Source organism: Chrysochloris asiatica, unplaced genomic scaffold (genome assembly GCF_000296735.1).
Source record: "Chrysochloris asiatica unplaced genomic scaffold, ChrAsi1.0 scaffold00027, whole genome shotgun sequence".
In the NCBI taxonomy this organism is placed as follows: Eukaryota; Metazoa; Chordata; class Mammalia; order Afrosoricida; family Chrysochloridae; genus Chrysochloris; species Chrysochloris asiatica.
The window spans coordinates 20,205,300-20,232,254 of record NW_006408545.1 but is presented as its reverse complement, the minus strand read 5'-3'; the positions used below and the strand labels follow the sequence as shown (position 1 = coordinate 20,232,254).

Here is a 26,955-nt window from a genome sequence, read left to right as displayed (position 1 = left end):
TCCCTAATCCGGAATACTTTTCGAGCGGGAGCTTGGCAGAGGCGGGAGTGCGCGGCCTGTTCTCTGAGCGCGCTTTTCTTTTGCCTCAAACTTCCTTAGCTGCTAGAACTCTCCCTCAAAACGCCAAACCGCGGCTGACCTCAACCCTTTACCCACTGAAGCAGGAGTGCAGGGCCGCAGATGTGAGCGAGGGCATTCGCGTGAAGGATGCCTGTGGTGCCCGAGAATGTGCAGGCCCGATCCAGAGACGGAGGGCATGGCCGCAGGGCTCGGGGCTCCGGTACCACTTCGGTTGCCGCTTTCTGGCTATCGGGGGTTGCAGGTCCCAGGATCCAGTCTCTGGGGCGGTCGCTGCCGCAGTCTCCCAAACTAGGAGTCTTTCCACCGTCTTAGGCTCTATGTACTCTCCACCTTACCCCCAGTCCACTAGCCCTTATTGTCCCGAGTCTTTTAAAGTTGGAAGAGTACGAGATACTTTTGAGGATTGATTGAACATCCCACCTGAAATCCAATTTTCCCCGTAAAGAAGTTGGCTGTGTTTTCATTTTGTTCGTATGTTTTAGTTTGGGCGCTGCCATTTTAAAGATTAGAGCTAAATGAACATGAACAAAAAAGAGAAAGAGAACTGTACCTAACTAGGGCGGAGGGAGGAGGGAAGGACTGTTCATCGCAGCCTAATCGCAGAGCGGACACTTGTGTCTCCCGTTGGCCTCGGGCCTACCCCGGCACTTGCAGCTTGAAGCTCTGGGGAGTTCACAAGCTGGCCTTTTGTGGCCCATGTCCCGGGGGGGTGACTGTCCTTCCCAGGAGGCGCCGAAGGAAACCTTCCCTGTTGCATTCCGAGCTACGGCCAACGGAAAGAGATGCCCGTGGGCCTCGGTGGACCTCCTGGTTTGCTCAGACTGGGGCAGGCCTTTGCCGGCACCCCTGGAAGTAAGAAGTCACGGGTTCTTTCCTTTACTTGAGGTGCAGAGCTGCTGTGGGTCGGGGAACTTAAAAGTGAGGCCTCGCAGGCGAGGGAAGGGGTGAGCGCAACGCCCGGCTTTGCCAGGGTAGTGCCTGCGCGCCATGGGCTAGGACACAGGACGACATGGACTTTTAATGGAAAGATGTAGCGGGCATATTGGGGAAACTTTGGAGCTTTCCAAGTGGTTAAGAGCCTGAATTTGGTCTTGGGAGACTCCAGCTCCCGCGCAGGTCCGGACGCGGCTGCTGAGGTCTCCAGCACCCGCGGCGCCGCTGCACCAAACCCTCTACCACCTGGTAGCAGCTCAGGAACCAGTGGGGCCCAGGACAGAGGAGGCGAGAGCGCAGTGGGCCGGGCAGGCCACACAGGGCCTCGAGGCCTGCCTCGGCTCCTCGCTCGGCTAGTCACCGCTGAAAGCAGAGCCCTGTCACCCGCCTGGGTGGTAACCAGACCCCGGCCAGTCATCTCGGCAGGCCAGACTAACTTCTTTCAACAATCTTTGATGGTAATTACAGTAATCGAAGCTGCCTTATATCTTTAGGCAATTATGACACACAAAAAGCCCCCTGGGGACTCCCTGGCGAGGGAAGGTAAGAACGGTTTTCCAGCCTCCTCAAGCACCCGCTCAGCTCTCGTCGAAGCTTGCTAGGCTTACTGCATGAAGGGACCTTTGCAACGGGGTCAGCTAGCTTGTCTGCTGACCCCAAGTCAAATTAACGTGTCCGAATGGCCGAGTCGGAGACGCAGATCCGAGGTGCCCCGGCATTTTCTCATGCCTCCTTCCTGCGTCCGCCCAGCCTGGTGGCCTGTTTCTAATTTGCCTGAGGGTCCGCGGCTCTCAGGTCCCGGCAGGAGAGCCTATCTGCAGCCACAGCGACCCCAGGAAGCGACCGTCGAGGAGCCAAGTGGGTGATCCGCGTAGGGTCCCCCACTTTCCGCTGGTTCTCCCTCCACCCTCACAGGGTCTTCCAGAGGTGTGTGTCCTTGGCCTCTTGTACCCATAGAAGCCGGGAAAGGAACCCAATCACTACTCTCCATTATGTTCATCTTGGCATCATGAAAAGTGCCACAGAGGGCAGCTGGGGCAACAGTATATTAGGGCTCCAGTTTTGGACCTCAGCAAGGCCAGGGGTCGTGTTATGCTGAGGAGGATGACAGCCAACTGTGGAAACCAATTTTGTCGCTTGCAGAGTGAGCGTGGGGCATTCTAGCTCGCACCCCTATCTTCAGTACGGAATGGAGAGCCAGATCAGCCAGGCCTCGCTGGGCTCTCACCAGCCCTCCCTCCTCCCCCTCCCCCGAGCCACCTCCTCTCCCGCCCAGAAGGAGAGGGGGCGCCCAGGCGGTGGCCACCGCGCCGCGCGCCTCCCCCGCCGGCCTTTGTCGCCGTCCGAATTCCCATGCTACTCTTTTTGACGGGTCACTGGTGGCTCTATAGGCAGGTGCCGCGGCGGGGTTGTAATTACCCGGGCCGAGCCTGTTCGTTATCGACCCCCACCCCACCCTACCCGGTCTGTAGCTCTTTCCCTCCCCCGACCCCCGCCTCAACCTGAGCAGCGCCGCCCAAGCCCCTGCGCGCGCCCTTCCAACGCCCGGGGGTCGGGCAGCAGGTTCCAAGCTTCCACGCCTGGGGCTCCGCTCGCCGCCACTAGCGAGTGGTTCTCACCCTTGTTACCCTAGGCGAATCGCAGTCCCCTCGGTTGTTCAAGGCCTCATCTATCTAGCTTCGGGGAGGCCCGAGGTCTGGGGTCCCAGCCTGGAGACCGTAGGACCCGTTGTGACGGGGAAAGAAATCATTAACTTTATACTTTTATCTAATGCCCCTTTGTTTGCGCGAGGAAGGATTACTAAATCCTTATAAACCACCCCCAAGCACTTGTTGGACGCTTGAACAGTAGAGATAAAGAATTGTCTCCTTTCTGCAAGTCGCTCCCTTGGGAGTCACCCTAGACTTGTGGGTGTCAGAGAATTCCAGGGAAAGTTCTCTTGAGCTAGTCTGCGGAGAGAGCGGCGATGCCGCCTAGAGAAACCAGGCATATCCTTTCAAAAGCCAGGCGTCTAGTGGAGGGGGCACTGAGAGGAAGAAGTGGTGTTGTCGGTGATTGTTTTAATAAAACCAGGACCTGGCGTTCCAAAGCAAGTTTGATGGTGAGCAAACTTGGGGAGCGGAGGGTATAGGGGTAGCTGTCCCACGTTAACCTGTTGGGGAATCTACACACTCCCATCGCTCTCTTCTCTCCTGCCTGTCCTGGTGCTAGGCACTTTGGAGTTTTTTTCCTAAAAGAAATAATGCCTCAAAAACGAAAGCCTTTCTTTAAAATAAGTAAAGTGAACCTTGAGCAAATAACCAGTACCCTGATTATCATTAATAATCCGAGTATTAGCATTACAATAATAATCCCAATAATCACAACGGCCAGTGAAGCTCTGGGGAAACTCGATTGCCTTCCAGCTGCCATTCCGGGTTCCAGCCTTGTTTGTTTTTCTTCTTTTCCCTTTTACATTTCAAGTTTGTCTCCTCGCGCGCTTACTAACAACTTTTTTTCTGTTAAATGCAAGAGCCGGGGAGGGAGGCGGCCAAACTTTCCGCTGAGCAGAAAGGCCGCGGCGGGCCGTGCTGCCGCCGGGGCCTGCTGTAATCTTTTATTCCAAAATGGGTCTCGGCGATTAGAGGAGACCCAAATACATGTAGCGGTGCATGAATAATGCTCATTGTAGGAAACTGACACTTGCTCAAGAAAAAAAAGTTTGGCTATAAAATCACTTCATTATTTGCTTTTACCGCAGCTTCGGTGCTAATCCCTTCAGAGGTCAGATTGCTTAGCATCTCTCTCTCCCTCTCCCCTTCCTCTCTCGCCTCCGCCCTCCTCTCTCTCTTTCTCTCCCCTTCCCCCCTTTCTCTTTCCTGCAACTTCAGGCCGCATTTTAGATATCCCCTGTAAAGTGTGTGGAGACCGCAGTTCGGGAAAACACTACGGGGTCTACGCCTGCGACGGCTGTTCAGGATTTTTCAAGCGGAGTATCCGAAGAAATCGAACCTACGTCTGCAAATCTGGAAACCAGGTACTTTAGCCAGGGGTTTCGTGGCCCGCCCCCCCCCCCTTTGTGCCAAGGACCCCTCTGAATTTCCGTGCTGCAGAGGAGAAGGGACCGGCCCCTTACCTCCTACTTCCTCTTCTCCTGCCTGACTCAGCTTTCTGGGGCCCCTTTGCTGGGAAAGTTGAGAAGAGGTAAGGAAAGACAGTTTGCAGGAAGTTTGAAATCGCAGCAGTTCCTTACGCCCTCTTTTTGAATCCTCTGACAGATTTTGACACTAGGTGAGGCTCATACCCAGTGACTACAAAGCCAGCCCTAGGAGCCTAAAGAGCTTTAGAATCTCAAACACAAGTAGTAAGCCTCCCCACCCACATGCCTGGCAGCACCCAAGCCTAGTCCCCTGATCACCCAATGGGAACGGCAGCGCAAAGGGGCATCTGAGTCAAGGTTAATGTTAACTTTGTTTGAGACCCAGTGTGAATGTTGGCCACTTGGAACAGAAAGTCATATTCTGTGAGGGACTGGGTTGTTTCAGCTCTGGAGAAGCAGGACTGCTCTGGAAGTGGGCCCATGGGATTTCAGTACACATGTGGCCTTGTCAGTAAAGGGCAGGGTGAATAAGAAGAGACTACTCCCAGGGAAGGTCCAACTAGAGCTTTCCTCAAAGTTCCCACACTTCTTTCCTCCTGCTTTGCTTAGAACACACGCTTCTAGTTATCTTTTGGTCTTGAGCAGGCAGAACTGCCCCAAGGAGAATGGGGAGTCAGGCATGGGATGAATGTGAGCCACAACTTCTAGAAAGATCCATCAGAACCCCCTGACTCCATTTCCAGCTCAGTAATAGGCTTGCTTCAATTTAGGAAACCAGTCTTTGAGTTCCATACTTTGTCCTTCTATTACCCAAGGACATAGACCTTCCAGATGCTGGGGAGTCCATTAGTTAGAAATTGTCCTTTGATAACCAAATGTTGAAATACTTATCACTAATCAATCTCTCTTTCACACACACACACACACACACACACACACACACACACACACACACACATTGTCTGATGCTAGTGAATTATCCTGATATTTTTTTTCTGAAGCCTACCTGTTCATATCCATCTCTGATAGATTTAGATTAACAATAAAAAGCAAGACATTTGCATTTGGGCAAGTTATTTTGAACTTTCCACCTTTTCCATTGGGTGCACAGTTCTGTATCGGTGTCCAGCTTCACCATATGGACATATCACACTATAGACACACAGGGATACCCAATAGCTCCATGGGAATGTGGGGTTACTGTGGGTCATCAGATTTGAGCAGACTGCTACTCAAATTATCTTTTATTAAATCTTTGCATTGAATAAACTTAGGAATGTTATGCCTGATAAAAAGGCATGGTCATCAATTCCATATATTGGTGTCAGTCTAAGTACTTGTGAAGAAGTGTTCACCAGACCCAGTGTTCCTCTCCTTGCAGAGAGAATAAATGGACCAAGCTGAGATGTTCATCTCTCTCACAAACTCCAGATATTTATATACATTTGCTCTGGTTTGGAGATACACTTAAGGACTAACACAGACTCCCATTTTGCGTTACTATGTTTATCAAAGTACAGAGATTATACCATTCATTAGAGGACAGACAGACATTTAATAAGAAGAAATTATTTAAACCTCCTTACATTGAGCTATTTACTACACTGGCCAAAGACGAAGCCCCAAATAAATCACATAAGGACCAAGTGAATTATTTTATTCAAATTTCCTCCTAAAATCAGGTAAATAGTATTTAATTTATTATGGATAATAATTAGGACATTTATAAATTACGTTATGCCTTTAATCAAGTCAGTATGATCTGGAAAAAAAAACTGCATTATATTGTGTCACTTCCCCCACCCCAAGCATATTTCATACACCAAAAAAGAAAATATACATAATTTTTGTTGTTGTTGTTAAGTGCTGTCAAATTGGTCCCAATTCATAGCAACCCTGTATAGGGTTTCCAGGGAGCAGTTGGTGGGTTTGAACTACTGATCTTGTGGTTCACAGTCCAGTGCTGATCCTACAGTGCTACACCAGGAGTCCTGTATTATCTTTAGTGTATAAAATGTTTTGAGATTGTGAGGCAAAATAAAAATAGATCTCTTCTATTTTCTTTCTTCCCACTCCTAATGTCACCTGTAGCAACTTATATAAACACAGGCAGGAGAACACCAAGCTTTGTGTTTATGCTTATGTTCCCTCAGTAATGATGCCTATAAGAAACTTTCTCTGTACATTTCCTCTTTTACTGGCCAGCATTTCCCCACAAAATTGCATTTGGTAAAACATTTCTCAAGCCTCTCAGATCGATATTTTAAAGACAGTGGCTAACTTTTTTCAGCTTGGTGCTGATATTCTCAGTGCATAGGCTCAATGTCATTTCATCAGACAGCCTATCACCTTATCTTTCTGGTGGATGTTTCTAGATGTTGCCCAGGGCCTGGGTCTTCCCTTCCCACCCTTTTCTTCTGTGGGCTTGTCTTCCTTACCACTTTGGTTTCCACTTCACTTTCTGGGAATGTTTGTGTTTCCATGAATCTGGGCTGAGGCTACTCTTTAAGACGAACTCTCAAATATGCAGGGTATAAGGATTGCTTCTAGTGCTAAGGCTTGGGGCAGAAGTGAAAGAACAGGGGAGTGAATAATAAATGGGAGCTCATCTGGAAAGTGACAGAAAGAGGTAGATTTCAGACCTGAAAAGTAGAAAGAAAAGCTGGGGGAGATGGGGGCCTGTGGCGGTTGGAATCCTGACTAGCAAACCTGCCAGCTCGATACTCAGTTTAGAGAACTTCGCTGGGGCGAGGTCGCTGTCTTCGGTCCTGAAAAGTCTCGTCCCTCCCCACCACCTACTCATGAGCACTCCCTTTCCAGTACGGTCTGGCGTTCTGATTGCTCAGAGGTTTTTTGTCCGCGTTTAAAAAGACGAGGGTGGGGGTGGGATGGGGGTGTTCCGCTTGAAGTAGTCCCAAGAGTCCTAGCCCCTTTTCTAGCTGGTCCTACAGTCCCTCAAAGCCCCTTGTGTGTCTCAGACTCAGTATAGCCGCTCCAGAGCCTGTGGCCTGGCAGGTCCGGTAGGAATGCTGTGTCCCACTGCCCGGCGCGGAGCTGGCTCCCCGGCCCAAGGCCCTGAGGACCGCTGACTGCCTGCTTTCTGTTCCAGGGAGGCTGCCCTGTGGATAAGACGCACAGAAACCAGTGCAGAGCGTGTCGGCTAAAGAAGTGTTTGGAGGTCAACATGAACAAAGATGGTAATCAGTGAATCCCTTTCTTCTTCTAATGTTGATTGAGTAGTAAGTAAATTATATGTACAGAAAATACTCGGCAGACCTATGCATGGAAATCATCTCTCGAGTACTTCTTCCAAATGCTGGGCATTGGCCTCCGGCTGTCAGTCGTATCCTTCCTCTTTCTCTGCACGAGCTCTCTCCTGACCACCTTGAACTCCAAACATCAAGGCCCATGCCCACAGAGAAAACAACCACTACCGAGAAGACAGCGGTCCTGGGGTCTGCCCCCTCCTATGGGTTGGGGGAAGAGGACTGCGCAATAGCTCCTGATTCACTTCTTACAGTTCTTCGTGGCCACCCCCTGTTAGACTCCCCTCAGGATCTCATTTCTGAACAGTATCCTCAGAAGGGTGTTGTGGGAGTTGAGAAATTTGGGGAGAGAAATTTGCAAACGTACCCTTGCCTGCAAATGTACCACGATGCCTATGCGGTTCGCATGCCCGAGGTGGGCGTTTTTAGAGTCTTCTTATGGAGACCTGGTGTGGCTCTGTGGGCTAATGCCCTAGACTGCAAAGTCCATTTGAACCGCAAGGTCAGCGTTCAAGCTCACCAGCCACTCTTTGGAAACCCTATACAGGATCGCTATGAGTCGGAACCGACTTGACGGCACTGACCAACAAGAACAACTTGATTCTATAAAAAGAAGAGGAAAGGGCCTGGGGAGACAGGGTGACTCCTCTGGGCGCCTCGGACACCCAGCCTCAGGAGGCGTGCAACAACGACTAGGAAATCCCATCTATGCATCCCGTTGAGGCCTGTGAGGGCATCCAAGGCCGGGGCGGTGGAGGTGGGGTAGTGGGCGGGGAGGGGATGGGGCCTCCCTCCGGACTAGGTGCCTGTGGTTTTGCAGTGGCCCCAGTACGGACAGGTGGCGGCTCCACAATGCACTGCCGTGTATGGAGAGTTCCTTCCTCTGAACGCAGGAAGCAGGAGGGAGCGGCCAACCTGTTGAATTTGTGTATTGACAAGTTGTCAAGCTCGGAGAGCGGAAGATTGCCCTGAATTAATTTGTTTGTTTAAACTGTTAGTGGTAATTGTCACATTTCCCCTGCTTTCCTTCAGCACACTTGGTGACAGCTCTCCCTAGTCCTATCTCCTAATATCCCCGGAGTTTGGGCCCTTTTCTGCTTGGGCCCTCGGTGATCCAAAGACATTTTGCGGGGACAGGACGAGGGGGAGGACAGAAGTTGTCCTTGGCGGAGGAGGAACCATTAGTGCAGAGATTCTCGGCCTAACTGTGTGCAACGTTTGCTGTCCCCTTCGATGGGGCCAGTGGGGTCGAGGGTTTCCGAGGTACTCACGCCCAGAGAGTCTGGTTTCCCTGCGACTGCTATGGATGGGGTGGAACCCTGGATAGACAAAGTCTTGCTCGTGGCTCCGCCGACCATTATCATGGGGCGTTGGGCACGCGTGCCTCCTCTTGTTCTCAGCCTTCCGCTCTCACAAATTCTCGGTCGCAGCTGTCAACGCGTGTCTGATTCTGGGCATGCATGCGTCTGTCCTTCTGTCTTTGCAGCTGTGCAGCACGAGCGGGGTCCTCGGACGTCCACCATTCGCAAGCAAGTGGCCCTCTACTTCCGCGGGCACAAGGAGGAAAACGGAGCGACCGCGCACTTCCCCTCAGCTGCGCTACCAACACCAGCCTTCTTCACTGCGGTCACACAGCTGGAACCTCACGGCCTGGAGCTGGCCGCTGTGTCCACCACCCCTGAGCGGCAGACCCTCGTGAGCCTGGCTCAGCCCACACCCAAGGTCAGTGGCCTTACTAGGCCCAAGGAGACTCATACCGAGCAGAGGAAGGAGAGGGCTTCATCCACATACTTGAACTGGGATGGGGTCTGGCAAAGCTGGACAGGTCTTTTCCAGTACTTTGGGTCTCTGCAGGAAGCTCTACACCTCCGCTGTCCCCTGTTAAGCCAGGGGTGCTCAAACTTTAATTAGGGAGAATCACTCCCTGAGCTGGCTACACATGTGGACTCCTGAACCCCCTCCTCAGAATTCCTGCTTCAGCAAGTTAGATAGAAGTGTGGCCCAGAAACCTGCAACTTTAGAAAACACCCTTGGGTAAGTGGGTGACTGGTAGAACCCTGTCTAAATGGAGAAGGCAGCCTTATGTGTTCCTGGAGGCCAGAAGAATAGACTTTTGTTTTCAGGAACAAGAGCTGACCGCTGCTAGCCAAGAGGATCCTTGAGTTGCAGACAGCAAAGCTGTAGGTCCCTAAAGCAAGAGAGAAATATGGAACACTGTTAGGGCAGTTTGAAGGACCTTAGCTTGATTTTTCACTCATCTTTCACTCTCTGATGAACTACTTGGATTTGTTTACACCAGGATTGAGTGCTTACTTAGTGTTAGGACCAATGCCTGAACCCCTTCCAAAGGCTGCCACCTAGGGACTGTCCTTCACACCTCCTGCTGGTACCCACCCATGGCCACTCCTCCTCACTCCAGGCCGAGTGAGAAAGGCCTAGGATCTCCCCCATAGAAGGACCAGCTGCAGCCCCACACTGCAGGGAAGCCAAACACCTGGGCACAGACACACACACAATATTTAATATTGCTTTCTTACCCTTGATGTGTATAATAAGCTCGGGAAAGTAGTGTTATGAATATGTTGTCAGTTATGAATGGGAATGCTCTGTGAATGATTAAGATGTCTAATTGAAATATTTCCATAATATACTAATCCTTTCTAAAAATACTCATATGCATATTTGTGTTTGGGATGCCTATTAATTTATACTTTTTTCACATCTATTTTTATTTACACAAATACAAGCAGCTCTTGTCTATATTGGGAGCTAGGCCTGGCACTTGGCTCAGCCTGAGGGAAATTTTTTTTACAGGGGATAAGAAATCTAAATGCCCCTCTCTCAAAGGAACAGGCCCCCAAAGAGTGGAAGTGGGCCTCACCCAGCCATTTTTATTTCTCAAGCTGTATAGATAGAGATGTTTGTTTTTTATTCACAAATGGCAAATGTACATTTAAACAGAACACTGGAATTCCTTTTATTTCCTTCGTTGTTTTAATTAGAAAACTTTGAAGTTGGCTTTTCTGGCAAAACTGGTTTTCTCACTTCCAAGTGTCTTTTTGTCCCCCCCCCTCCAGTACCCCCATGAAGTGAATGGGACCCCAATGTATCTCTATGAGGTGGCCACGGAATCTGTGTGCGAATCAGCTGCCAGGCTTCTCTTTATGAGTATCAAGTGGGCCAAGAGTGTACCAGCTTTCTCCACGCTGTCTTTGCAAGATCAGGTACAGCTGAGTAGACACTTAGGTCTTGGGGAAGGAGGGGTGGTTGGGAAAAAAAGCAACAGTAATCAATCTTATAAAACTGGAAGGTTGTTGTTGTTAAGTACCATGGAGTTCCAACTCGTAGTGACCCTGTACAGGGTTTCTGAGGCTGTAAATCTTTATGGGAGCAGAAAGCCTCATCTTTCTCCTGGAGAACGGCGTACCAGGATACAAATCACCAGTTGTCGACAGCGACGAAGAAACTATCTTTACTAGCTTATTTCTATGGGTTCAAAATATATAACTATGGGATCTTTAGTAAGATATGTATTTATCCTATTTCAGGAAAACTGAATCTGGTCTGCAAAAAACATAAAGGAACATTTATCATAAATATGTGTATATATATATATATATATATATATACATTTATTTGAGTTTAATTAAAACAGCAAATTCAATCTCAAAAATTGTATCTGAATAAAATTTTAATTGATAAAGCAATGCTTAAGAACACTTGAACTTAAAAAAAAATAAGGTGATGAGCGTATTCTCCTATGAGATATTTGCAACTAGTCTGATTATTTTATATTTACAGCTTTACATTTTTCATCTTGATCCTCAGTTTTGGAAGGTGCATTACCTATTTCTTGGGGCTAGGGTCCATTCTGTTGTTGTTGTTCTTTAAGTTCTTTAGAGATTTTATAAACAAATGTGCATTTTGCAGAATTCTTTAGTTCTAAATAACAGTCAGAGGGAAGAAAAGCATGTGCCACTAAAAATTGTATCATACCCAAACCCAGAAAGTTTGTTGTTAGGAATATCAGAAATCATTAGAGATAGCAGCCTTGTCAGCATTTTTCTAACCTGAAAGGAAAGAAAGAAAATGAGGTGTTCGCAAACCATTGGTTGTTATCTTGCACATTCACTGAAATTAAGGACAAATTCTACAAAAGGCTGATAAGTAGTTCTAAAAGCAGAGGGTTTGTTTCTTTAATTCATTTCATACCTAATTAAGACATAATAATGCCCCTTAATCTGAAGTACATTTCCTACAGAGAAAGCTGACAATGTGCTAAAAACATTTAATCTTCCAGCATGGGATCTTCTTTTTTTTTTTTTTTTTTCCAAGACCTGGAATTTTAGAGATAGCCAAAGTTAGATAATTTTTCACTTAGAATTTAAAAAGTATTATTTCCTGTACCTAATTTGAAAACAAACTAAAAATAAAGCATTTTGAAAACTAAACCTAATTGTAATTTTGGTTACAAGCCTTCATAATTCAGGTCTTTACCCCCCAAACAAAATCTTTTCACATAGATTATCCAGAATTGGCTGATCTTTGAAGGATTTCTCAAAAATGGAGATTTTTTTTTTTTAAGGTGGTTATGTGTATCTGTTGCCAGATTTACTGGTTGAATTTAACCATTTGTTGTATGCCTGTGAGTGTGTATGTATGTGTGTGAAAACTAGCTTTTTTCCCCTTAAAACAAGTATTGTAGACTCGTTTATCCAAACAAAAATTTATTTACTATCTGTCATTTAGACCTTTAAAACCCTTCAAAAACAAGCAAACTGCAGTGAAATGGGACCCAGTATCTTAATTTGGAAAAGGAACCAGATTTTAATTTTAAATATTCAGTAGCACATTTTATTAGAATGAATATGACAAGCACCTTGATGCTGTCCACTTATGATTCTCAGAAAAATCAGGCAGTGAGATGAGGTAAACTCAGCTAAACTCCATTAACATAATTACACCCTGATTTCCGCACACCACCCCCCATGCCTCTTGGGAATTAGTGATCTCTCTCTCTCTCTCTCTCTCTCTCTCTCTCTTTCTCTCTTTCTTCCAGCCCAAACCCCCTTATCCCTCAAGGAAGATGGGGGCCCAGCTCTGCAGGCTTAGTCAGGAATCCTCCACCCTGATAACACATTTTATATGAGGGGGTCCATCTGCTGTGCTGCTGGTGGCATTTCATAGAGCTAGGGTCTCTGGTGAAGTTTCTATGTGGTCAGTAATGAGTGGATACAAGGACAAGAAGGAGGAGCCCTGTCCTGAGGAGAGCAAACTTTGGGAAATTGAAATGGCTGATTCTCAAACGGATGTGTTTATCTATAGGCACCTTTCAAAAAGATAAAGGAAAAGCGACAATATTCAGTTGTTGTTGGGGAGTTATTTTTTTTTGTTGTTTTTTTTACTAAGACAGGCATTTAAAACACTTTTTTAAATAATGGAAATTTACATACTGAAATTGTTTATAAATTTATAAATTACACGCTATATTATATTATACATCTATTGTATGACAGCTGATGCTTTTGGAAGATGCTTGGAGAGAACTGTTTGTTCTAGGAATAGCACAATGGGCCATTCCGGTTGATGCTAACACTCTACTGGCTGTATCTGGTAAGAATTGCACAATTTAATGACTTTGTTGTAGAAATTACCATAAAAATACATTACTGAAAAAAGAACAACATGTAAAGAATAACAAATTCCTGCTGAACAATAGAGTATACCTGTCATTTATAAATCTATATTTAAATGCAAATAATGTTGTTTTGTTGCATTCATGACTGCTTGCATTGTTATTTAAATGCAAATTACTGTGTTTGTTATCATCCAAGAGAAGATTTTATATTAACTTTCATACAATATAGCCAGTTTACATGGAATCAGATATCTTAGAGTGACAATTGAATAGATATTGATATGCAGAATTTTGTCAAAAATCAATATTAAATCATGAAAATGCCTTCATATTAGAGCATTTATTCCATATTTTTATTCTAGGCATGAATGGTGACAACACAGATTCCCAGAAGCTGAACAAGATCATATCCGAAATACAGGCTTTACAAGAGGTGGTCGCTCGATTTAGACAACTTCGCTTAGATGCTACTGAGTTTGCCTGTCTAAAATGCATCGTCACTTTCAAAGCTGGTAAGCAGTTACACACCCAGCCTCTTCCCTCTCCCCAATTTTGCCACTGCATTAATTCAGCCCCTCAAAGTCCAGACTGGTTTTCAAGGATGCTGACTCTGCTAGTTAACCGTTTCCAGAACCTGTGCGGACCTGCATGTTCTCCTGGCTAGCCATCCACTGCCAGAGAGGTACTTTCCCTGCTTTTAGTCCCTGTGCTGCATATCACAGTTTCCTGGTCTTCATTTCTAGTTCCTACACACAGTGGTTCTGAACTGAGAAGTTTCCGGAATGCTGCCGCCATCGCAGCTCTTCAAGACGAGGCTCAGCTAACTCTCAACAGTTACATCCACACCAGGTGACCCTCGTTTGCCTTGAATGTGTACTTAAGAAAATTGCTTCCATTGTGAATGCTCCAGCAGGCAGTAATAAGCCAGTTCAAACATTGTGACTAATTATCCTGTTGCCAGCCTGTTAATTTAGTTAGAATCTATGCCCTCACCTATCTTTTGGGGTAGGTGAGAGGAATGAATCAAATTAGATTATCATTGCCAGACACATTATAGCTGTCCTGGTGAACAAGTCGATCCTTCAACATAATTGAACACAATTGTGTGGAAGGACTCGGATATGGAAAGGGTCAAACATGAAGGCCAAAGTCATGGTTGATGTATTAAAGAGCAGCCAAATCATCCTTTAAAAAGGCAGGTGTCTTTCTTTGAATGCCAGTCCTAAATAGAACTATAGAACTGTCCGGAAAAGCTGTTCCCATTCTTACCCTGGTCTGGCTTTGGTGACTGGTATTTGTCATTGTGAGGCATGCTATTGTTGTTAGCTGCTACTGCTGTCAAGATGGTCCCTGACTCATGGTGACCCCATGCCCAATGGAGTGGGACTGTTGTGATCATAGGGTTGTTCACTGGCTGATTTTTTTTCAGAAGTAGCTCCCCAGGCCTTTTTTCCTAGTCTGTGTTAGTCTAGAAGCTCATTTGAAATGTGTCCAGCATCATAGCAATGTGAAAGTCTCCACTGACAGAGAGGTGGTGGCTATGTTTGAGTTACATTGACTGGGAATTGAACCCAGGTCTCCCATATGGAAGGTGAGAATTCTGTCACTGAGCTCCTCCTGCCCCCATTTCGAGTCATGATACTGGACTACTCTCACTACTCTCACTACTGGGAGAATCTTGTCTTGGCTATTCACATTATCTTCCAGTCACGGGGACTCCAGGAATGCCCCTCTAGTCCACCATTGGATAAGTCCACCAAGACGTACAGGATATCAGATTTCATTTTCAAATGAACAACGCAAGTCTTTGAACGAGCAGTGGAATCTCTCTAGCCAATCAGGTTAGGGCTGTGGTAGATGTGAGGTTAGAATGTAGTTGCTATTCTGTTTGTTCTCTAGATTGATTTTGAAGGGTTGCCTATGGAAGCTTGTCTCCATCATCTCAACACCACCCACAGGCACTTTGCTGGGAACAACTAAACCAAATGGTTATAAATCATTAATGTCTTTCTCACCTTAAAGGAGGAATCCCAGTGTGGCGCTGTGGGTTAATGCGCCAGACTGCAAAGCCACACCAGGACTCCAGAATATATATGTTGTTGTTGTTGTTATGTGCCGTGGAGTCAGTTCTGACTCATAGCGACCCTGTATAGGGTTTCCGAGGCGGTTTGCAGCCCGATTCGTAACCACTATGCTACCAGAGCTCCATATATATATATATTAGATATTTAATATTTATCCAAAATTGTTAATTGAGTAGTACATAATTTGGGTATTTTATCCCCCCTAACAATTAACTTGATTTCATAGTTATCTTTGACACTTAGAAAAATCAAGGTATAAAGAATCTTAAACTGAGAAGAACAGTTATTAGTTTTTTACCTCAGACTCACACTGTACAGGCTGCCATGGAGTATTGTGGAACACCAGAAAGAACCCCACCACTCATCTATCAGTTTGTCATACTGTGGTGGTCTGTGTGTTGCTGTGATGCAGGATGCAATACTGCCAGTATTTTAAATGCTAGCAGGGTTACCCATGATGAACAGGCTTCAGCAGACCTTCCAGACTAATACAGACTAGGAAGAAGGAGAAGTGGACCACTTCTGAATGCTTAGACACTGAAAATCTAATGTATAGCAGTGGAACATTGTCAGATATAATGCTGAAGATGAACCCCTCAGGTTTAAAGTCACTCAAAAGACACCAGGGATGAGCTGCCACCTCAAAGGAGAGTTGACCTTAATGATGTGGATGAAGTTAAACTTTTGGGACCTTCATTTGCTGATGTGACACAACTCAAAGTGAGAGGCTGCAAACATCCATTAACAATTGGAACATGGAATATACAAAGTGTGAATCTAGGAAAACTGAAAGTTGTCAAAAATGAAATGGAATGCATAAAGATTGATATCCTAGGCATTAGTGAGTGGAAATGGATTGGCACTGGTTATTTTGAATCAGTCTTGATTTAATATGCCAGGAACAACATACTGAAGAGGAATGGCACCGCATTCATCATCATAAAGAACACTTCAGGATCTATCTTGAATTACAACGTTGTATGTGCTAGGATTATATCCATAAGCCTACGAGGAAGACCAGTTAATACCACTATTATTCAGATTTATGCACCAACCATAAATAAAGCCAGTGATGATGAAATTAAAGAATTTTACCACTTCTTCAGGCTGAATCTGGTCAAACATGCAATTAAGATGCATAATTGATAATTACTGGTCATTGTAATACAAACATTGGAAACAAAGAAGAAGGATCGGTAGTTGGAAAATAAGATATTGGTGATAAACACAATGCTGGAGATCATTTAAAAGACTTTTGCAAGACCAACAACTTATACATCTGGACCTCTCCAGATGGGATACATAAGAACAGAATTGACTACACCTGTGGGAAGAGACCATGGAGAAGCTCAATATCATCAGCCAAAATAAGTTTAGGGACCAACTGTGGAACAGACCATCAATTACGCATATGAAATTCAGACGAAAACAGGAAAATTCAAACAAGTCCACTAGAGCCAAAATATGAGCTTGAGTATATTCCACCTAAATTTAGAGCGCATTATAGGAATAGATTTAATGCACTAGACACTCATAACCAAAGACCAGAATACTTGTGGGATGACATCAAGAGCATCATTCATGAAGAATTCAAAATGAGAAAGACAGGAAATAAAGGAAAGACCAAAGTGGATGTCAAGAGAGACTCTGAGCAGACGCAATTGCATCAGGGTTCTCTGCCATCCGCCTTGTTGTGAAGCAAAACCCGTTCCTCTCCTGATCAGAAGTACAGGTTGAATAGACCAAAGCAATGGTTATAGAGAAGACTAGTCCCCTGCTGGTCAGGTGGGAATTTGTGAGGCAGCCTCGGAAACCCTGTACAGGGGTCGCTGTGAGTCGGAACTGACTCCATGGCACACAACAACAACTAGACACTGCTGAACCAGGCCCCAGACATGCTGCATAGATTTTATGGTAAGAACTTTTCTTATGTCCATGGAGAATTGCATTCAAATGGAAAACCAGTAGATGCAATCTATGGACAAAAATAAATCCATAGGAAAGTGATGTTACAAAACTTTACCAACTGCCACACTAAGATTCGCCATGTTGATGCTCATGCTACTCTAAACGATGGTGTGGTGGTCCAGTTGATGGGGTTGCTCCCTAAAAACAACCAAGCCTTGTGAAGATTTATGCAGACATTTTTCCTTGCTCCTGAAGGCTCTGTTACAAATAAGTTTTATTTTCATAATGATATCTTCAGATACCAAGATGAAGTCTTTGGTGGCTTTGTCACTGAGCCTCAGGAGGAACCTGAGGAAGAAGTAGAGGAGCCTGAGGAAAGACAGCAGACACCAGAGGTGGTACCCGATGATGCTGAAACTGTCTATGATCAGACTGTCAGCAATGACTTAGAAGAACATTTAGAGGAACCTGTTGCAGAACCAGAGCCTGATCTGGAACCAGAACCAGAGTAAGAACCTGTATCTGAAACCTAAGAGAAGTCAGAGCCAGTATTAGAACACAGTGCTCCTGAGGAGACTCAGCAGAGGGGTCCCCAGCACCTGCAGATAGCTCAGACGGCATAGGAAGACTTGATGACATTTTCTTGGGCATCTGTGACTAGTAAGAATCTTCCTTCTACTGGAGCTGTTCTCGTTACTGGGATCCCACCTCATGTTGTTAAAGTTCCAACTTCACAGCCCCGTCCAGAGTCTAAGTCTGAATCTCAGATTCCACCGCAGAGACCTCAGAGGCATCGAAGAGTGTGAGGACAATGAATAACTATTCCTCCACAGCGGGGCCCTAGACCAATTCGTGAGGCTGGTGAGCAAGGTGATGTTGACCCTCGAAGAATTGCGAGACACCCTGACAGTCACCAACTCTTTATTGGCAACCTGCCTCCTGAAGTGGATGAATCAGAGCTTTAAGACTTCTTCCAAAACTATGGAAATGTGGTGGAGCTGTGCGTTAACAGTGGTGGGAAACTACCCAATTTTGGGTTTGTTGTGTTTGATGACTCTGAACCTGTTCAGAAAGTTCTTAGTAACAGGCCTATCATGTTCAGAGATGAAGTCTGTCTGAATGTGGAAGAGAAGAAGACTCGAGCCACCAGGGAATGGGACCCTCGAGATAACCGCCTGCGGGGACTGGAAGGCCCTCGAGGTGGGCTGGGTGGTGGAATGAGGCCCTCTTCATGGAGGCATGGTGCAGAAACCAGGATTTGGAGTGGGAAGAGGCGTTGCTCCAAGGCAGTGAATCAATCCCTCCATACTGGTCATCATACAGCAGTACAAACCCTAGTTCCTGCAGAAGAGTGAATTTCTTCAACCAGCTTTTGGTATCTTGGAGTATGAGCCTAATCTGTTAAAAACTGCTTACGTGTGTACACTTTTACTCCTTTTTGTGTTGATGGTGTGTGTGCCCCACCCTCCTTTCTTCTCCTGATCTTTTAGTCCTTCACCTCCAATTTTGTGAAATATTTTAGGAAAAATGGATTTAAAAAAAAAAAAAGACTGAATTTCCTTGCTTACAGACTGGATTTTTGTTTTGTTTTGTTTTTTAATAGCCATTTCCCCAAAGGAATGTGTCTTGCTTATCACTGACATTTGGTATGTTTCATTCATTGGAATATTTCTTACTTATTTTCTACGTGTTTCAAAAGCCTGTAAGAAATACAGGATTGGATAAAACATTTTGAGAGCAAGAAAAACTGAAATGATTTATTCTTTTGAGAATCATCTTCTGGTGTGGAGAAATTGCCATTGGAAAAATTGAAAACTTTGATTCTCACTGGTGTGGTTAAAAATGGACTGAAAGAGTGTTCGAGGTTTGTTCTTTTGCTATCAGACAACAATGTCAAATCCCACTTTTTTTTTTTTTTTATCATTGACATTTAAATTGTATGATAAGTTTTAAATGTCTATAATACAACTGATATGCTTTTCTCTTGAACTGTAACAATTTTTTGAAGTGGAGTTTTTCTATGTTTAATTTTATTTGTAAAAAACCAAAACCACGAAAAAAATCCCCCAAATCTGAATAACACCAGCAACAAAACCAAACAGCAAAACTATTGTGCCTTCTATTTATCTTTGGTTCCACTCTTGGAAATTGTGGAAAGAAAAATTAAAACAAACAAACAAAAAAACAACCCTAAAAAAAAAAAAGAGAGACTCTGAAACTTGCATTTAATTGAGGAAAAGCTAAAGCAGCAGGTAGAAGATATGGTGAAGTAAAAGAACCAAAGAGAAAATTTCAAAGGGCAACTTGAGAAGACAAGGTCAAGGATTAAATAAAATGTGTAAATACCCAAGAGAAAAACATGCTTAGCATTTCTCAAGCTAAAAGAACCGAATGGAAAATTCAAGCCTTGGGTTGCAAAACTAAAGGATTGCATATGGAAAACATTGAATATAGATTTGCTGGAAACATCAAAAGAAGATGGAAGGAATATACAGAGTCACTGCACCAAAAAGAATTGGTTGATGTCCATCATTTCAAGAGATAACATATGATCAAGAATGATAATATTGAAGGAAGAAGTCCAAGTTGACTAAAGGAATTGGCAACAAACAAAGCTCCAGGAATTGATGAAATACAAACTGAAATGTTTCAACAAACTGATGCAGCACTGGGGGTGCTCACATGTCTATGTTAAGAAATTTGGAAGACCTGGCTAACCAACCGGTAAAAATCCATTTTTGTGTTCATTCCAAAGAAAGGTGATATAACAGAATGCAGAAATCATCAAACAACATCATTAATATCACATGTAAAATTTTGTTGAAGATAATTCCAAGACAATTGCAGCAATACATCAACAGGCAGCTGCCAGAAATTCAAACTGGATTCAGAAAAGGATATGGAATGAGGGCTATCATTGCTGAAAGCAGAGAATACTAGAAAGATGTGAACTTGTGCTTTATTGACTATGTACTTGACTGTGGATCATAACAAACTATGGGTAACATTGTGAAGAATGAGTGTTCTAGAACACATAATTGTGCTCATGAGGAACCTGTACATAGACCAAGAGGCAGTCATTTGAACAGAACAAGAGGATTCTAAATGTTTTAAAACAGGAAGATATGAGCTGGGGATATATCTTTTTACCATATTTATTCCATCTGTATGCAAGTAAATAATCTGAGAAGCTGCATTATATGAAGAAGTATGTGACTTCAGAATGGGAGGAAGCCTCATTAACAAGGTTGCAGATGACACAATCTTGCTTGTTGGAAGCGAAGAAGACTTAAAATACTTACTGATGAAGATCAAAGACTATACAGCCTTCAATATGGATTGCACCTACCTCAATATTTATATAAAGATCCTCACAACTGGACCAATAAATAACATCAGGATAAATTAAATGGAAAAAAATATTGAAATTGTCAATGACTTCATTTTGCTTGGATCTGCAATTAATGTTTACAGAAGCAGCAGTCAGTATTAGGCAAATCTGCCTCACAAGACCTCTTCAAAGTGTTGAAGAACAGAGATATCAGTTTGAGGACTAAAGTGTGCCTGACCCAAGCCATGGTATTTTCCATTGTCTCATGTGCGTGTAACAGTCAGACAATGAATAAGGAAGTCTAGACAAGAAGTGATTCACTTGAATTATGGTGTTGGAAAAGAACATCAAAAATATCATTAACTGCCAGAAGAACAAACATATCTGTCTTGGAATAAGTACAGCCAGAATAGTCTTGAGAAGGGAAAATAGCAGGCTTTTATCTCTTATACCTTGGACATACTATCAGGGGGACAAGTCCGTGGAGAAGGATAACATGTTCAGTAAAGTGGAGGGCCAGTAGAAGAGAAAAAGACCCCTCAAAAAGATGGGTTGACACAATGCTAACAACAATTGGGTCAAACACGGCAGTTCTGAGGCTGGTGCAGGACTGGGAAGTGTTTTGTACTGTTGCGTGTGGTGTCACTATGAGTCGGAAGTGACTGGACAGCATCTAACAACAACAGAAATAACTAGATACCATTCCTCACCATCACATAAACAAGGTAGAAGTGTTGCTGTGACTCAGACCATAGAAGAGAGAAAAGCAAAGTGGGGAATGGTGGTGGTTATGTGCCATGGAGTTGGTTCCGACTCATAGCGACCCTGTATAGGGTTTCCAAGGCTGTAAATCTTTATGGGAGCAGAAAGCCTCATCTTTCTCCCATGGAACGGCTGGTAGTTTTGAAAGTGGGGAGTAGGGGAAGAGAAATTCTAGTTGAAGGGACTGAGGGGAGATTTGGAAAGGATGCTGGAGGAGACAGCGTGTGACTTTGTCCTTGAATAGAAGGGCTCAGCAGGATATGTATGCAATGTAGTGGGACTGGTGAACAGCCCTAGTGGTGCAGTGGTTAAAGTGCTTGGCTGCCGACCAAAAGACTGGTAGTTCAAACCCACCAGTCACTCAGCAAAAGAAAGATGTAGCAGTCTGCTTCTGTAAAGATTTTCAGTCTTAGAAATCCCATGAGGTAGTTCTACGCTGTCCTTTAGGGTCACTGTGAGTCAGAATCAACTCCACAGCAGTAGGTAGTGGAATGTCTACAGGTGTGTGGGAGGTGCTGGAGAGACAGGTAGGGAGAGAGTCTGAGAGATCCTGAAGGAGCTACTTTACAGTGTAACCTGAAGAATTATTGCATAAATTAGCAAACATCTATTTCAGAGAAAGAGCATGTATACTAATACTCCCTTGTCCCCAAAGCAAGGAAATGATTTGTAGAAGGAAAACATCTGCTATGACAAGGGATTCTTATTTCAGGATATCAACTACAGTTCTAATTTTATATTACCATCAAGAGTCAGACAGGTGATAAGACTGACTATACCTTTCTCCTTTGCTTTCCAAATCAGTGAACACTCTCTCCTCTAGCATTTTACTATCTAGAAAAATAAAATCTGAAATTGGAATGAAAAGTTAGTATGCCGATTGAGCTAATTGCACATTACAGCTCCGCTAGCTAGTCCTCTCACTAGGACGTAAGTAGAAGGTTAGGAATTAGCATTTCACACAAACTGAATGTTGTAACTAAAGATCAAATACATGAAGCTATGCTACACCAAAAACACTTATACCTGGACTGGGAACTTAGATGGAGTCAGGAACATAGTCTAAAAAATAATTTTGAGCTGTTCAAGACAACATCTCTCTCTTCATACACACATGCTATTGTTTCTGGGTAGTACAGTACTCCACTTAAAATAACCACTCAATTCTTGTTAACTGACTAACCAACCCATACCTAATTACAGAATAAAACATGTGGGTGAGTAGACTCACAAAATCAAGAGCTAATTATCTATGGAGTCTCCAAAATCTGCCTTTTAGGAAAATAATTACTTTCCACAGTGTTTTCTCACCAGGGGAAATTTTCAGCATGTTGGGTGGCTGTAGCAGACATGGTAGAGACGTGTCTACACAGCCAACACCTCCCATCCACTTCATGGCTTTCTTTTCTACCTGATCCTCTGAAGGGATGCAAAGCTGCTCAAGAAGAGACATGATCAAGATGAAGGGGAGATTGGGTCTTGGGATTACATTCCAGAGAATGTTCAGGAGGTGCATTCAGTAGAGAGAGCAAGTGTCAAGATTTATGCATTAAGAAGACTGTACATAAGCATAGTCATTTCCATATCATGTTATTAAATGTGTCTGGTGGTTCTTATTCCTGAGTAGTCAGGAGACTAGGCAGTGAAAGACCCAAATAAGGTCCTGGGAGGCCTAGAATGAATCATCACCCTAGTACAAGTCCCTGAATGGTGCCATCGGGTGATGTGCTCATCTGCTAGCAAAAGATTGGAGGCTGGAACTCATCTACAGGTGGCTTGAAAGAAAGAAAGACCAGATGAACTACTTCTGAAAAAAAAAAAAAAAATCAGCTATTAGAAACCCTCTGGAGCAGAGCCCTCCTCTGACAGAGGGTCACCATGAGTCAGAATTGACTTGATGGCAACGAGTGAATTATTATCAAGTTTGGAAGAGGGATTCTTATGTGCTCAAAGCTCAGATATAAGTGTGTAAGTTGCTCTTACAGTGTTTATATGACCAACTCCTTTGAAGGGATTTTGATAAACCCCAGTTTCTAGCATGTTGTGGCCATAGATTAAACCTGGTTTAGTCATAAATGTGTCTCCTTGGGCACTGGTTTAGGTGGTTTATTTCAGTGACATGAACTCTCCTTATGATACCTGATTCCAGGTTACTGGCAGAAGTACCAGGGCTGCAGTGAGGGGTGGCTTACGGGCATCCCAAAGCAGCAGAAAACTGAACTTGCATATCTCAGCACAGATATATGTTGGACATCAAGAGAGGAAATTGTTAAGCAGTTTCTCATATCTTTAATTATATGCCAATTTCATTGACATGAAAGTTGGGTGGCAATGCCACCCAACAGTACTTAGTGTTTAATTTGCAATGTAATAAGGATGGAATTATTCCTGAGAGCGACTAAGTATAATGCCTGAATAATAATTTGGAGAATTTCATAGAAAAAGAAGCCATTTTATATGAGGAGAAACAGCCTTGTGAAGGAACCCTGAAAATTAGGAAATGTGGATTCTTTTGCTAGCTTATTGTTGACACTGTGGTGGTTTTTCTATGCTGGCAACTATAGGAATTATTATTTGGCTGAAAATCAGTACTATGTTTTTGAAAATTGTTTTTTCTCCAAACAAAGTGTGTAACCCTTTTGCTAACATAGAAAGCATTAAACCATGTAATTTTGGCAACATCACTTAGGTTGTCCATACCTCAGTTATTCTACCTGTGAAACAAGGAGAGCAGTACCTATCTGGGACTCTCTCGCAGGGATTGGTAGGCACTTTCTAGTTGGTTCTGACTCATAGCAACCCTCTTTGAACAACAGAACAAAACACTGCCCTGTACTGCACCATCCTCACAATCATTACTATGTTTGAACCCATTGCTTCACCCACTGTGTCAGCTCGTCTCACTGAGGGTCTTCCTCTTTTTCACTGAACCTCAACCAAGCATGGTGTCCAAAGTGTAAGACAAAGTCTCAACATCCTTGCTTCTAAGGAGCATTGGTCTGTACTTCTTCCAATAAAGATTGTTCTGACAATCTATTATTCTTCACCAACAGCATAATTCAAATGCCTCAATTCTCTGTTTGGTCTTCCTTATTCATTGTCCATCTTTCACATCCATATGAGGTTACTGAAAATACCATCGCGAGTCAGGCACACCTTCATCCTCAAAGTGACATCTTAGCTTTTAACACTTTAACGAGGTCCCTTGCAGCAGATTTGACTGATTTATTGACTGCTACTTTCATGGCTGCTGATAGTGGATCCAAGTAAAATGGAATCTTTGACAACTTCATCTTTTCTTCATTTATCATGTGGTTGCTAATTGTTCAAGTTGTGAGGATTTTTGGACATATTGTCAGGAGGGACCAGTCACTGGAGAAGGATATCATGTTTGGTAAGGTGGAGGGTCAGAGAAAAAGAGGAAGGCCCCCAATGAGATGGATTGGCCAAGTGGCAGCATCGATGGATTCAAGCGTAGCAATCGTAGTGAGGTTGGCCCAGGATCGGGCACTGTTTCGTTTTGCTGTGCATAAGGTCGCTATGAGTTGGTACTAACTTGATGGCACCTAACAACAATAAATGTTAAGGGGTAGAGTCCTGGTGAGGCGTTGTAGGGTAAACACTGGGCCACAAGGTCATTTGAAACATGAGCTTGGCGGTTTACACTCACCAGCTGCTCCTCAGAAGGGTTGCTATGAGTTAGCAACAACAAGTGATAAGGTATAATCCATTCTGAAGACTGTAGTCTTTGACTTTAATCAGTAAAACTCTTCAAATACACATCACTTTCAGCAAACAAGATTGTGTCATCTACTTATAGCAGATTGTTACTGAGTCTTCCTCTAATCCCAACGATGAGTTCTTCTTTATTTAGTTCAACTCCTCAGATTATTTGCTTAGCCTACAGATTGAATAAGTGTGATGAAAGGATCCAACCCTGACACACACCTTTCCTGACTTTAAACCTTGCAGTTATCCCCTTAATCTATTTGAAGGACTGTATCTCAGTCTATGTACAGGTTCCACATAGGCATAATTAAGTGTTCTGGAATTCCCATTCATTGTAATTTTGTCCATAATTTGTTGTGAGCCACAGAGTCGAATACCTTCTGTAACTGAGGGTGGGGGGAAGATAGGGGGCTTCGATAAATATCTGATATTCTCTACTTTTAGTCACGATCCATTTGAAATCAGTAATGCTATCCCTTATTTGATGTCCTCTTCTGAATCCAGCTTGAATTTCTGGAAGATCCATGTACATGTGCTGCCATGTATATGGATCTCTTTCAGTTAGTTGGCAAGGTTGTTGTTGTTGTTGTTAGGTGCCATCAAGTCAGTACCAACTCATAGTAACCCAATGCACAACAGAACGAAACACTGCCAGGTACTGGGCCCACCTCACAATTGTTGCCATGCTTGAGCTCATTGATGCTGCTATTTAGCCAATCCATCTCATTGGGGGTCTTCCTCTTTTTCTCTGACCCTCCACCTTACCAACCATGATATCCTTCTCCAGCAACTGGTCCTTCCTGGCAATATGTCCAAAGTATGAAAGACAAAGTTTGGCCTCCTTGGAGAAGGAGACTCTGGCTGCACTTCTTCCAACACAGCTCCATTGATTCTTTTGGCAGCCCATGGTACTTTCAATATTGTCTTCTAACACCATAACTCAAAAGCATCAATTCTTCTATGGTCTTCCTTATTCACTGTTCAGCTTTTGCCTGTATATGTATATGAGATTACTGAAAATACCATGGCTTGGGTCAGGCGCATGTTAGTTCTGAAGTTGACATCTTTGCTCTTCAACACTTTAAAAAGGTCTTGTGCAGCAGATTTGCCTAATGCAATAAATACGTCGTTTGATGCTTCCATGAGTGTTGACAGTTGATCCAAGAAGAATGAAGTCTTTGGAAACCTCAATCTTTTCTCCCTTGATAAGAACGTTGTTTATTGTTCCAGTGGTGAGGACTTTTTTTTTTTACACTGAGATGTAATCCATACTGAAGGCTGTGCTCTTTGATCTTCATCAGTAAATATTTTAAGTCCTCTTCACTGTCAGCAAGCAAGGTTGTATCATCTACCTATCGCAGGTTGTTAATGAGTCTTCCTCCAATCCTGATGCCACGTTTGTCTTCATATAACCCAGCTGTCTTCCAAATTTCATGATAGATGAGTAAGCACTTCCAATGCTTCATCAGTTTGCTGAAACATTTCAATTGATATTCTATCTATTCTTGGAGCCTTGGTTTTTGCCAAGGTCTTCAGTGCAGCTTGGCTTCGTCCTTCAATACTATTGTTTCTTGATTATATGCTGCCTCCTGAATGGTTGAATGCCAACCAATTCTTTCTGGTACAGTGACTCTGTATATTCCTTCCATCGTCTTTTGATGTTTCCAGCATCGTTCAATATTTTGCCCATAGAATCCTTCAATATTGCAACTGCAGGCTTGAATTTCTTTCTTTAGTTCTTTTAGCTTGAGAAATGTTGAGCATGTTCTTATCTTTTGGTTTTCTAACTCTAAATTGTTGCACATTTAATTATAGTACTTTGTCTTCTCATGCTGCCCTTCGAATTCTTCTGTTCAGTTCTTTTATTTTACCATTTTTCCCTTTTGCTTTAGATGCCGTACATTCAAAGGCAAATTTCAGAATCTCTTCTGACATCCATTTTGGTCTTTTTTTTTTCAAATGACTTTTTAATGACATTTTGCTTTCTTCATGTATGATGTCCTTGATGTCATCCCACAACTCATCTGATCTTCAGTCTTCAGTGCATCAAAACTGTTCATGAGATGGTCTGTAAATTCAAGTGGATTACACTCAAGATTGTACTTTGGTTCTTGTGAACGTGTTTTAATCTTCTTCACCTTCAA

At 43.8% G+C, this 26,955-nt stretch overlaps 1 protein-coding gene and 1 pseudogene across 1 annotated transcript in view; both read left to right on the top strand.

Annotated features, from left to right (window-relative positions):
• NR2E1 (nuclear receptor subfamily 2, group E, member 1) overlaps nt 1-26,955 on the top strand; it is a 31,096-nt gene that overhangs the window by 1,291 nt on the left and 2,850 nt on the right. The window contains exons 2-8 of the mRNA XM_006839951.1: nt 3,885-4,030; nt 7,203-7,290; nt 8,846-9,081; nt 10,437-10,583; nt 12,876-12,972; nt 13,360-13,509; nt 13,741-13,846. Coding sequence (XP_006840014.1) covers nt 3,885-4,030; nt 7,203-7,290; nt 8,846-9,081; nt 10,437-10,583; nt 12,876-12,972; nt 13,360-13,509; nt 13,741-13,846 — 970 coding nt within the window. The remainder of the gene's footprint in view (nt 1-3,884; nt 4,031-7,202; nt 7,291-8,845; nt 9,082-10,436; nt 10,584-12,875; nt 12,973-13,359; nt 13,510-13,740; nt 13,847-26,955) is intronic.
• On the top strand, nt 16,832-18,282 carry LOC102822921 (annotated as a pseudogene).